General features: G+C 41.6%; 1 protein-coding gene across 11 annotated transcripts in view; it reads right to left on the minus strand.

Moving 5' to 3' along the window:
- Positions 1-13,962, minus strand: part of herc1 (HECT and RLD domain containing E3 ubiquitin protein ligase family member 1) — a 99,245-nt gene that overhangs the window by 25,053 nt on the left and 60,230 nt on the right. For 7 of the 11 annotated variants that reach the window (XM_086024814.1, XM_086024813.1, XM_086024810.1 and 4 more), the window contains 13 exons: positions 13,218-13,777; positions 10,921-11,551; positions 10,421-10,691; positions 9,918-10,128; positions 7,302-7,468; positions 6,785-6,901; positions 5,043-5,286; positions 4,761-4,882; positions 4,441-4,670; positions 3,736-4,004; positions 2,561-2,613; positions 1,576-1,776; positions 106-280 (listed from right to left, as the gene is read on the minus strand). In XM_086024814.1, coding sequence (XP_085880940.1) covers positions 106-280; positions 1,576-1,776; positions 2,561-2,613; positions 3,736-4,004; positions 4,441-4,670; positions 4,761-4,882; positions 5,043-5,286; positions 6,785-6,901; positions 7,302-7,468; positions 9,918-10,128; positions 10,421-10,691; positions 10,921-11,551; positions 13,218-13,777 — 3,251 coding nt within the window. The remainder of the gene's footprint in view (positions 1-105; positions 281-1,575; positions 1,777-2,560; positions 2,614-3,735; positions 4,005-4,440; positions 4,671-4,760; positions 4,883-5,042; positions 5,287-6,784; positions 6,902-7,301; positions 7,469-9,917; positions 10,129-10,420; positions 10,692-10,920; positions 11,552-13,217; positions 13,778-13,962) is intronic. The other 4 variants (XM_086024811.1, XM_086024808.1, XM_086024807.1 and 1 more) reach the window with 2 other exon arrangements.

Below are 13,962 nucleotides of genomic sequence, written 5' to 3' on the forward strand. Positions count from 1 at the left end.
GGTGTACATATGTATCATATTGTGTTATGTTGTTTGCGTTTGCTTTGGTGAATGCATAGACAGTACAATAGGGGGCTACTGCCAACACACGTGGGTGAAAACTACCTGACAGAGAGCAGGGACAGGGCTCTCATCACCATGGTCCTAGCAAGCAGAACCTGGGCTGCAGAAGTCACCCTCCTCAGGGCCATCACTCGGTCGTGGGGGTTCTGCAGGGCGGCTGCCTGTTCCCCAAGCGTTACCCTGCCTGAAGAACTCTTATCCACTGATATCTGACAACCTGCAAATAAATGCACCTGATGTTATACTGTGCTTACGGCACTGACTGATGGCCTAACTTTTTTTTTGTTTGAGCCCTGTCAAGCTATATTTACGGTATTTATATGATTTGCATATATACTGTATATAGAAGAAACTTACTAAATACAAATAGTAAATTTCATAGGAGTAAACCTCATAATTTTTCACAAATGGACAGACACTATTGGTCAGTCCTCACGTGTGTTATTTTTCTCTGTCACCAAAATGCACCCAGCGCGCCAGGCGTCAATGAATTGGGTCAATTGAGGATCCCAATGTATATACACCAGCCTACATGAAACGCAAACTCGTAGTTCAGTTAGATGGCCGTGATCGTGGCAAAGTACACATTCAGACTTGGAGATGTATTTATTGTGTTGAAGGGGAAATCAACCCAAACACATTTTTTTCAAGAATATGTTGTATGCAGGTCCTCTAGTTGAAACACGGCATTCTGATTAATATTGCATTTGTAGAATATGAGTTAAGCAGCAAAATTCAACCCCTTTTTTTAGCCATCTCAGGGGGCGGCCATTTTATCACTTCTGTCGACTGAAAACAACATCACAACTGCTCAGGGCTCAGGTAACGACCAATCACGGCTCAGCTTCAGAAAACAGGTCAGCCGTGATAGGTCGTTACCTGAGCATGACGGTATCATGTCATTTGTTGAAGTGGAAGTCAAACAATTTTTTTTTTCAGAATATGTTCTATGCAAGGCCATTAGTTGAAACAAGGCATTCGGATAAATATTGTGTTTGTGGAATAAGAGTTAATCCACCCGTTTTTAGCCATCTAACCACCAATGACGGCTGACCTGTTTTCTGATGCTTGAGCCGTGATTGGTTGTTACCTGAGCCTTGAGTAGTTGTGATGTCATTTTCAGTCGACAGAAGTGAAAAAATGGCCGCGCCCTGAGATGGCTAAAAAGGGGTGGATTTTGCTGCTTAAATCATGTTCCACAAACGCAATATTAATCAGAATGCCGAGTTTCAACTAGTGGGCCTGCTGGGAACATATTCTTGAAAAAAAAGTGTTTGGGTTGAGTTCCACTTATGGGCAAAAATACACAACAATTTGTTGGCGCAATTGGTGCTATTGAGGAGCCTTCCCTTAAGAAGGCCACATAACATGTTGATAGCAAGTAAAAGTAGCTCACAAAACATCCCTGATCTCTCAAATTATATGCTTTGGTGTGTATGTCTCAACTTAGTAAAATATGAATTAGGCAAAGAACACAGCAGCAAAGCTGCAGTTTTGAGAGAGCACACTCACCAATCTGCAGCAATGTCTCCTCCATACTGTTGGTGGCAGTCACCATGGCTGCAGAGGCCCCCAAAGGGTCAGTATCAGGGAACTGCACAGCCTCTGGGACAGTCCTGCGTTCACTCAGACCCAGAGGACCTGCCAAAAGCTCAAATTCCTCTTCCCCTGTTAGCTTCTCATCTTCATCAACATCCATCATGTCCCAGTCCTCTGGGGTGTCACAAACAAACAATAAATGTGAACTGAACAATGTGAAACACACTTGGGGCCTGATTTACTTAAAAGTTTGCTCATGCAAACCAATGTGGAACCTGGTCTACTAACTGGGCAAACTCAGATTTAATTTTTTCACATTCTGGGAGGAATATATGCACATAGAATCCTTTAGCATGCACCATTTATTTACCAAACCTTAGACAAACTGGCTGATTTTGCATTTTTAAATCCCACTACTAAAAGACAGGTGCAAATAAGCGCACAAAGCGGCGCCAACAGCACGGACAGAATGAGAGGCGGCAAGGAGAACCTCCTTGCTCATGTAAACATTTTTTAAAATCTCAGAAACAAACATTTGCACGACATGTCTTTATGTCTTTTGATCAGCTCTGCATTTTTTGGGAGATTCTGCATGACCCAAGGGAGGATCCTTGGACTTGGAGTCAGTCACAAGGAGTCATGACATATCGCCGTGACAAAACTTTGCTTTTCCGTGGGGGTCATTCACAGCAAACTGTGACAATTGGGGCTGGCCTCTCCCGCAACAGTTTTCTGTGTGTTCTGTCCTAAGTTTCAATGCGTGCAATCAGTTAGAAAGAGCGCAAACCCAATTGTGTACCCATGATTTGGGATCTTAGTAACAGATCAGTCTTAGATCATGCACAATATCCCTGCCAACAGCGGGTGCAATCTGTTACGCAATTTAGCAGCCACTATTTTAATTTTTACTAAATTGGGCCCTTATAATTGTATAGTGTTGTGTTCAAGGACACTGTACCTTCATAGACACTGTCTTGCTTTCCCAGAAGGTCAGGAGCCTGACCCTTATACCTGAAAAAACAAAATCAAACGATATTTAAGAAAATGTATTTCACCCACTATAATAAAATGTCTAATTCAGTCTTTCACAAATAGTGAGGCAGGTCCCCCCGGAACATGTTTTTGTTTTGCTTTTACTACTATAAAGTGTAATTACACATCTCTACAGTAGGTGGCAGTGACACTCTCACTGCCAGTGTGCTCATGGAGTATTAGCTCCAAGGTGAAAATGTAAAAATATTAAACAGGGATGAAAAGAAAGGCAGCCAGAGGAAATAAAATGATGCTAATAAAGTTATTCATTGTTGTACATTGATCTATATATTTTTTTCTTCTTTTGTTTTTCTTAATGGTAAAAAGTATACAATGTTATGGAGAGGTGTACTTATAACAACTGTATCGACATTCACAGTATGTCTGCCATATTGTAATAAGTAAAATGTGGTAAATGAATGTAAAGTGAATAAAATATTGACTCTCGAAGTGGGTCAACATTTGACCATCCTGTTGGACCAGTTTCTGAGAACCACCCATACATTCAATACTTAAAAGTGTTTCAAACCTGTATGTTGGCTTAATGGACTCTATGCAAGGCAGCTCATGACGTAATTACGGTGGAAAATACAGTAGATATAGATAAAATACAGGTTACAGAAATTACAGTTGCTGCAGAGGGACATCAATCGCGCTGTGTTGAGCAATATTAATCGCTCTGGTTGGAGGCGGCTGCCTCGAAATTTTGAATGCAGAAAAAACCTCGATAATGCGGTTGTGCAATACGAGTTAAGCAGCAAAATCCACCCGTTTTTAGCCGTCTCAGGGGGCCGTGATTGGTGGTCAACTGAGTCCTGACGAACTGTGATGTCATTTTCAGTCGACAGAAGTGACAAAAATGGCCGCCCCCCCCGAGATGGCTAAAAACGGGTGGATTTTTCTGGTTAACTCATATTCCACAAATGGACCATTAATCAGAATGCCTTGTTTCAACTAGTGGGCTTCCATAGAACATTTTCTTGTAAAGAACATTTTTGCCAAAGAAATTGCCAAAGAAAGGCCAAAGCTAATAATCAAACAGAAGACCTCTGACTGTTAGCCACCCATACTGATGTTTAAAATGCAAACATTTGTGCTTACCTTTCCACAATTGGAACTTTTGCCTTGCTTTTGATTGCTAAATATTTCTCTCTACAGGCACCACAAAGAAGGTAGTAGGGGTTTCCACTGCCACACTCCCCTCCGAACCAGCCATCAACGTAGGAGCCATTGCTCCGGTAGCCTTGCCGGTTGGCACTGCGACCGCAACCAGGGTGACTTTTCTTCATATGTTGATTGAAGTTGGCTACATTTGCTTCGCACAGTTCGCACACCACCATTTCATCGCGGTCATCTGTCTCACATACATGCTGTGATGTGTGGCAATGTATCACAAAAAGAAACACATTGACATACATTAAACATATTTACATAACATAGAACACTATACAGAATTGAGTTGAGCATTCATGGAATGGTACATCAAAGACATTAGTTAATGACAGGTGTTAGTGGCAGTGTAGTGTTGGACTTGTGTAAGTGTTAGTGAACTATCTTCCCAAGCAACAGACGCAAAATGTGACTACATTTTTAAAAGACAAGATTAATTAAGGTCATGCCAGCTAAGTCGAAGCAATGTCCTAAAAAGGTGCAGCTTAAAAAAAAACCCCAAAAACTAGCTGAAAAATAGCAATAGAGAATTCAGTTTACTCATTTGACTAGATTGTGAAGTGAGAAGTAATGCAGGATAACTAAGACCTGACACATGACGGCAGCCCTCTGCTCATAGCATAAAGTCACACACACCCATGTTGGCCAGTCCAGTACCTCCGGGATCCACATTCCCAGAATGTCAGTGTCACTGGCAAGTTCCTGGCCAAACATGACCTCCATCGTCTCCTCGTCCAGGTCCATCTCAAGCTCTTCATCCAGAAGGTTAAAGTCATAAAGGGCACCGGGGTCTTGTTGTGGCAGGTGGGATGGGACATCCCTGCGTGACTGGCTGTGTTGGGCCTGCACTGACCGGTACAATCCAGCTAATACGGTGGAGAAAATTAAAGAGTGGTCAGGAAGTGGGATCTTTATTTAGGTTTTGATTTGACCAATTGTAAATATCTAATTCTCACCAGCACGGGCAAACAGTCTGCGTGCAGCCAGGTCAAAGTGGTGCTTCCGAGAAACAGCAGAACGTCCTCTCAGGGGAACACCACTAGAGGCGGATGCATTATCCTGCTCTTGTCCCTCTGGACTACAGTGTGCACAAACAGATTATGATTATAAACATTGATTTCATCAGTTGTTAAACTTTCTCACAGTTAGGGGTGGAAAACTCTGACTACCACAAAATTCGGTTCGGTATACATCCAATTCAAACACGGAACAAACTAAACATTTCAAGGCCGTTGTACCTCTCACTGAAGCCCTCCTCCATTTCGGAAACATCAGCAATGTCTCCAGGTGAGGAAACATAGGAGTTTCTGTCCCGAGATTTGCCTCCACTAGATGCTGTTGCACCTGGACACGGGGAGTCAGACACATCACCTCCATTGCTTCTCGTGTGAGGCTCATCATGCCCGTCGTCTGTACCAGGATGTTCTATCATCCACATTGCTAGCACTGTGATGTTTTGGGCATCTGCTTCTCCTCTTGCACCTGGAAACGTACAGATGTCTAATAGGGATGTTCCGATCAGGTTTTATGACACCGATAACGATCATGCATGAGTGAGATCGGCCAATACCGATTCCGATCACATGGAATACCTGTATATTTTTCCATTTATCTATGGTGACGACTATTATGCAATATTATCTGAAAAAAACCCCAGCCATATTATTGCCGTAATTTTGACAAAAATCTATATATATTTTCAAAAGCATGAAGAAATACAAAACCGTTGCTGGCACAATACAACAATTACTCAGTCACGAAGATAACTGAAAAACTTAAATTTACCAGATTTTAGTAAAAGTTTTTAACAGATCAAAACAATCAGCAGTTTCAACAGAATTCATTATGCAAAAAGTCAAATAAATAACATGCCACCTAAACATTGCATGGTTCGGAATATAATCAAAGTAGAAAAAATAGTCACATGCAGGCTTCACAAACAAACTATCTTGTGCATTTGTCAACGAGAAAAAAGTCACTGTTAATCTTTTTGTGAATGATAAAATGATATAGTGGGTCTGTTGCCCACAAGTGACCAACAATGCGTCTCTCTGTGGCAATAATGCCACTTACACTGCGCGAAAAACTCCCTTGGTAGACTCAACATCGACACAGGACTGACATCCAAGCTCCATTTAACACTTGTAAAACTTAAACAGGATAATAGGCCTTCTTTTAGGAAACTTTCGATTCGACTATACACTCTCTGGTGGAGCTACGTCTGTGAAGTATTTGCGTCCTGTTAGCACCTAGCGAGGCTCGAAGTAGGCGAGCAGACGGCGGAATCCGGTGTCTTCCACCACCGAGAATGGCTGGTCATCACGTCTGATACATTTAATAATTTTCCTGGTTATTTGCGTTGCCTTTTGCCTGTCGCGCTGATATGGGGTTGAGTTGGTCAGCAGGGGCTGCGTTAGCTGCCGTCATTGTTGCTGCTGTGTCTGCCTTGACTTTACTTTAGCCTCGTAAACTCACCATAGTCTTCCAATTGCTTGTTCTTCAAATGTCGGATTAAGCTGGTTGTGTTGAAACTTGTGGCCATGCCCCCCCCGCGAGGTACCTTTTCATGGCATATATTACAAGACGCAAACTCCACAGAGGAGAGATGTTTGACTGTTTGTTATTGTCGTGCGCCTCCGCAGCGTGCAGAGGGAGAGGGGAGGGGTGGGGGGCGGGGGCGCAACACTGCTCGCAGGCTGGTCTCTCATGGCCTGCGAAGCATGAGCTGCGGGTGATCGGATTTTTTGATCGGCAATAAAAGGCTTTGATCGAATATGCCGATCACGTAATTTTTCACGAAAATCGGCCGATCATTATCGGTGCTCGATCGATTGGAGCATCACCAATGTCTAACCATTCAACACATCAGACCAGGGTTATCTATTTTGGGTTCTAAAAGTCATGGTTACTCTGTTGTTCTTTAATAATGAGTATGATTCAACAATGAAATGCAACAACAGCTAGTCTAGTAGAGACTGACCAGTTGCCTCCAAAGCTTTGGTGATTTGGCGCAAGGAGAAGCCCATCTCCAGCAAGGGTACAGCAATTGCAGGAGGGGGTGGAGATGTTGACAGCCTGCTGCTGGGGTCTGATAGAGCTGAAGCAAAAAAGAGCCATGGTTAGTGAGTGCAATTAAATATTAAGAAAATCAATATTAGGGCTGTCAGTCAATTAACATTTTTAATCGTAATTAATCACATGGTTCAATAGTTAACTCGCAAATCAATGACTTAGTGACTTAGACGCACAGACGTCGGGACGCAAACAGACGTCATTTCCGCTTGTTACTTGCTACCGTCAATAAACCATATTATATTCATGTCCACATATATATGAATATATATCCCTCATGTTTGTTAAATATGAAGGTCGCTGCAAAGGGTCTGAATACTTATGATCATATATTTCAGTTATAAATTCATATAAGTCAAAAATTTGCAAAAATTCCTACATTTCATTTTTTTTCCTATTCAGTCATGTAAATATGGCATACTTACAGGTACCAGACCTGTTTTGCGGTCTGCTAGGCTGTGAGTCAGGAGAGGTAAGACTCTGCCTGCGGCCGACGTCATCAGAAGGCGATGTTGGCAGAGATGACACCGGGGGTGTTTGTGCTCGCCGAGTGGGAACCAAGGTGGTTGTTGGGTAGCTGGAGAACATTTGTCTGGGCCAACAGAAAATCATTTCAAATTCATAAATCCTCAAACTATCATCCATACAGGCAAGCATTTTAAAAATAAGAATAATAAGACCTTATTGTTTTATGGATTGGTCATTAATTGTGCTTAAATGAATCACACACACTCAAATAATAATAAACCATTATTGGTTCAAATTATTGGTTGAAATACGTCCGCCTCTGATAGCATAGATGCCACTTTGCCACCTTTCAGCATCATACCTTTAGGTTTTTTCACAGGTGAACTACTACTCAATCCAAGAAAATCCCACAATGGTCACTGTCATTAACGTAAACTTAATAAAGTAATAATACATTTATCCAATAAATATGAGACATTCCTCAACTTTTCTAGTCCGACAGAACTTATAATAAAAAATAAAATGTAAAAAACAATCTATTAATTAAAAATGCTATAACATGATTTTTTTTGTTGCTGTTGTTTTAATAATTCTGTTTAGTTTATTAGTTCATTTTCATGGAAGGGTACCAACAATCTTGTCCGTGTGTATCAGCATATTAAAAAAGTAAAAAGGGCGAACAGTCATTTGGGCAGGGTTTATCTCTGCAAATTGTATGTTTGCAACACTTTATTTCATTTACCAATGAGCTCGTTAGGGACATGTTCGGAAATTCACTCTGTTGCGACTTTTCACCACACTTGTGGGCGACTTTTCACCACACTTGCAACATCCCGGATGAGAGAGCGCAACCAGCGGGATCTCGGTGGATTGTTGTTGGATCTGGCAGCCGGCATGGGCAGCGGAGGAAACAAAAGTTGGGCTGCTGAGCTAATGGCTAATAGGGCTATGAAAGAGTTTATTTCACTACTACAATTACTGTCATATAATTTGACATTCTTAGTCTTGTAAGCATTCGCCATGACAACATAATACTGACACACAAGTTGTGGCGTAAACTTATGCGTATACTATACTGTAAATCAGTAAGAATCAAACAAACTAAAGTGCAGATTACACCAATAATACAAACAAATCAGTGGCTTTAACACTTCAACTATGCAACTTTGCATGTTGCATAAAACATGATATGTGAACAAGTGGACTGCACTTCTTAAACACTGAACAGGGCTCGACACTGCGTCCAATTTAGGCGTGCATTTCACAACATGGCGAATGAAAAATATTATTGGTTGTACACACGTACAACCAACCAAAGTCTCCTCAACTCCAAAAACAATATTTACTCTAAATAATGATACTTGGGGTAAACATTTTCACAAATGCACGCACTGCGTGCTAGGTCCCATTCACTAGAATGAGAGCATCAAATATACAGATGTCTACAACTACAACCGATCCTTTAATTTTGTCTGCTACTCGGACAACCCCTTCTCGATTAGGTGACAAGTTTCAGCCAAAAATATCTTAAGCTTGTTCGGGTCGAAATTCCTAGGTGTGCTCCAAGTGGGCTTCTTAAAATTACTGCATTTTAAACTGCATGACTTGTCCTAAAAAAAACTCGGACTTACCGGTAAGTACCGCAAATTAAGCATTCATAAGAAGAGCAGTTTAGGCAGTAAAGTAGGTCATGTGCTTTTGTCAGCAATTGTTTACTGGTACTCATGAATGTATGTTTCATGGGGTATTTTGGAGGCATATCTAGTGCAAATTTGGTGTTTTTCTTTTTTAGAAAATTCCACCAAGATGGTGGCTCCCTGTCGCGTTGCTATTTTAAGTTAAGTGTCAAACTAACTCAATTGGAGTTCCAATTCAAAATTATATAAATGTGCTGACAAAGACGTAGCCCACACAGGTTTGGAAGCTATGACCAAAACAAGAGTTGCACATGTGTGTGGCACCGCTGAACAAAATATGGGTTCTGTGCATTGCTTAAAGCGGAAGTCAATACAAACATATTTTTTTTAAGAATATGTTTCCAGCAGGCCCACTAGTTGAAACACGACATTCTGATTAATTTTGCGTTTGTGGAATATACATTAAGCAGCAAAATGCACTCGTTTTTAGCAAAATGACATCCCAATTGCTCACAACGACCAATCACGGCTGACCTGTTTTCTGAATCTGAGCCGTGATTGGTCATAGTGAGCAGTTGTGATGTCATATTCAGTCGACAGAAGACAAAATGGCTGCCCCCAGAGATGGCTAAAAACCAGTGGATTAACACTTATTCCACAAACGCAATATTTATCAGAAGGCCCTGTTTCAACTAGTGGCCTTGCATAGAACACATTCTTGAAAAAAATATATTTATGTTTGGGTTGACTTCCGTTTTAAAGGCACGTCAAGAATGACGGCTGACATCCGTCATACAACAAGACTTAAAATCTATTTTGTGTTGCACATTGCATTCAAGCCCCAAAAATCGTAAAGGTCCTTCAAGGACTGCTGCTCCTTGAAATCATATCATGACAACTTAGGAAATGACTAATGTGCACAGCATATGACCTAACCTGAGAAGGCTGAGGGGCATGACCCCTGGAGACTCCGAGGCAGGGACGGTTTCAGTGTCCGTGACGGGTGTGGTTGCAGTGGTGGTGTCCTCTAGAGAGGAGCTCATGAAGGAAGTGGTACTAGAGGCAGAGGGGCTGGTGGTGACTGGTGTCTGTACCAGCTGTTCACCCTCTACACCCTCGCCTTCACTCTCTGGCTCAATGCGCACGCCTAAAACAGACACGAGGAAACATGTCTGTTATTTTGAGTATTTGCGCGTGAGGTCAATATTAAAGCAGTAACAATAAAAATGTTAGAACAACATCATGCTGCCTGAGATGGCAGAAAATAGATGGTGGCTAAGCTTATAACAAAAATCAAATACACATTGTGTGCTTGTTTAGCTTTTCCCTTTTTTTTTTTTTAACCTTGTGCATTTCACCTGGTGATCACATTAAAAACTTGACTATAAATGTTCTAATCCAAAACATTTTTTTGTATATATAGATTTTAATTTTCTCACCAGGTTTATTAGCCTTTGGCCCACTGGTTTCCTCCAGCAGTCCATTGACCACAAGCTTGTAGATCATGGCCTGTGCCCTCTCCAGGTCTGACAGCCCCAGAGCACGTTTGATGGGGGAGCGCAAGACTGCCCGCTTCACCATATGACGCATGAGAAACTGGAGAGCAGCCCGCATCTCCACCTCTTCTTGGCAGATTGGAGATGTTGCAGTTGTGCTGGCACTGGTGTTGGCATTAACATCAGCATTGTGCCCACTGGATTCTGGTAACACCTTAAGGAAGATAACAGGTTTGAATTTTATGGGAGTGTGCCAGTCTACAAGTCGAAATCAGGGAGAAAAATCGACATTCTTAATAGTACAGATGACTGATTTGTCTTTCAAACTAAAATTCTTGCATGACTAAGCCTACCAGATGACAGTAGTTTCGCTGAACTAATTCTTTCATAAATCAAAATCTCGATTGGAAAAATCAACTGTGAATGAGTTATGTTGTGAGTACCTTTGGTATAAGCAGAAGCTCAGCATACTTGCTGCAGCTAAGCAGGACACTGAGGGTCTTCATGGCTCCCAGGTAGAGATAGGAAAGCTGAACTGCATGGATCTCCGACTGGGGAGCAGTAAAAGAGGGGTACGGCTCATGGCTCCGGGAGCCATGCTCGTGGCCTTTCTTCCGGTTCCCCTCAACAGGAGCATGAAAGAGTGCGTCATTTCCAACTACTCCACCACCCCCACCACCTGAGGAAATGTCACTCTCTGACTTGGGTGCCACATGTGCCTTGACCTCATCAAGACTATGCGACACGCGCAGGTCACAGGTAGTGGTATGTGGAACTGCTCCAGATCCAGTGCAAATGTTGTCCCGTAGTTCGTTATGGTTGGCCACTTCATTGTCTGACTTGTCTTCATTACTAGCCGGCTCATGTCCTGTCGAGTGTGCGTTGCGATGCCTCTTTTCGTGGCGCCGCGCGCTGAGTTTCGCAGCCGTTTCCTCATGGATGCTGGTCAGGTATGTGAGATCCAAAAGGAGCGAGGCTGTGAGGCCACGGAAACGTGTGACGTCGAAGGGCAGAGGCTCACAGGGTTCCAGGTTGTACAACGGTGTGTCACTAGGCGACCAGAAAGTTGGGAAGCTTTAATGACGTGAGTCGAGAATTAAAACAGACAAGGGAAGGAAAAGCAAAGTGAGGGAAAAGGGCAAGAGAGAAACTTGAAGACAGATGGAAAAAAATGTATAGGTTGCACTAGACATGCATGTAAAATAATAATGATTAGGGATGGACCGATTATCGCCCGGGCCGATTATCGGAGCCGGTCTTTGGCGTTTTGACGAATATCGCCATCTGCATTTTTAAAAAATCTGAGGGCTGATAATAAATCAATTTCAAACTGTGTTGAAATCAGAACAAAGAAATGTGAAAGTTTAACATTTCTGTCATTTTGAAGTTTTGGAGGACTTCATTTATTGTAGAAAACTATATGGTGCTATTGCTTCACTTTTCATTTCACTTTTTAAGACATGCTGACAACCCTGGGTGTTCCTCGAACTTTTTGCTAGAATTTTATAAAAAAGATTTATATAAATCTAATAACAATAAAAATAGTAAAAGAATTATAGTAATATTTTTTTAAAAAATGAACATTATGCAAAACTGAATAATTGCCCAATAAACATACGCTGAAAGACGTTTCAACAAAGTTACATTTTAATGTTTTGATTAATTTATTTACTTTTTAAGATTTTCACGCTATTATTTTATTTACTTTTTGCTGAAAATGTCCAAATATCGGTTATCGGCCTCCTTGACCACTAATATCGGTATTGGTATCGGCCCTGAAAAAAAACCCATATTGGTCTATCCTTAATAATAAGGTGGAAGAGGGTAGAAAATGGAAGTGTCATGCAGAGAGGATATGAAGAGAAGCAGCTACAGGGCAATGAACAGAAAAAAAATACACAAAAATATAAAAAATACATGGCATTACTAACATGTCACTTTTGTGTAATAAGAATTATTTCAACATTTAAAACTGCAATTATTTTAGGAAACTGGGCATTTACTTGTCAAGATACCTGTAGGTACAAAACATTAAGGATGGGCACTTGAGGAAAAAATAACAAGCATATGATTCACCAAATAAGTAGAATAAGCAAAATATACACTGGCCAGCAACATTGTAACTTGCACAATAAACCATTTCCAATATTACAGCAGCTTTGTGATACACCTCTTCATTGAGTTGCCTAAGCACACTAAAACTAAATTAAACTACAGCCTATTAATTAATGGTCTCAAATGTAGTCTTAAAACAGCTAATCACTCTGACAGTTACAGAAGACAACAAACCAACGCTTTGCGGAGATAGGCATTATGCAGCTCAAAAGCTCTTGTGTTGAGTCAGTCATGAATGAATGTGAGGTACATGGGCATGTCCTCCGTTTCAGAAAATGTTTGTAGTGTTCAGACAAAGAACAATAATGTGATCGTCTTTGCAGTAAAGCATTCATTTGGAAATAATTTTCTCAACTTTTCTTTCTTCACCAAAACAATACTGTTGTTTAAATGAGCGGCAACAGTTTTTATCTTAAAAACAGTTCTGTTAAGTGTCCCTTCTGCTGGTTGCTGCCACATGAACATCTAGTATGCATCAAAACATAGCAACTGAAAAATATAGCACTGAATGCCAGCTTGATTGCCCCGAATTCTGATCATGATTGATAAATTACTTAATCATACAGAAATGACAAATTACTGTAATGCGTATCAGTCCCCCCACCCAAAAGTGAAAGAAAATTACCTGATGGTGATCTCAGCCTCATCCCACTGTACCTTGGCTGAGGTACTGCCTTCCTTCACCACTCCAAGCAAAGTTGCATGCCGTCCCGTCTGCTTGTGAACACATCGTCCGCCAACACGGAGACCTGCATCCGCACCCCCGATTACGGCCAAGACTGGCCATACCTCAGTGCAGAGAGTTGTTAAGAGGTGCTCCGAAAGCTCGCCTAAGCCATGTTGTCGTCCGTGGCGCCCCCTTTCTTCCTCAGTCCGAATAGGTGTTTCTTGACTTTCTCGCTGGATGTCATGTTCCTCGCGGCCCTGCACTGAGCGACTCTTTTTCAGCCTCTGACCACCACAGCTAGCAGAGGCACTTGCTGTATCTCTGAAGCAAGGCTTGATTTTTTGAAGACGTTCAATCATGGTTTTGTTGATACGATGCGTCCAGTCATTAGTGCGGTGTAAGATTCGTATTAACTGTGTGGTGGCCTCAGCAAGGACAGTGGCCATCGGGCTACAAACTGGGTCTCCGGGCAAAAGGTCTCGAGGTGTACCTCGCATCTGCATGTCACAGATCTTAACCTAGAAGGGGTTAAATGATTAGACGAGCATAAAATATACACTTGCATATCAAGACAGAAGGGCATGACATACTGTGAATGTATGTTTTGAAACAATTCCAAACCTCACTTCCCCACCGACAATTGCAAACAGGCAAATTTGGTCATGGAAATTAAAATTGTATTAAAAAGCATAGAATCATCAGG

This window comes from Filicampus tigris, chromosome 3, assembly GCF_054856515.1.
Source record: "Filicampus tigris isolate MCC_2025a chromosome 3, RoL_Ftig_1.0, whole genome shotgun sequence".
Lineage (NCBI taxonomy): Eukaryota > Metazoa > Chordata > Actinopteri > Syngnathiformes > Syngnathidae > Filicampus > Filicampus tigris.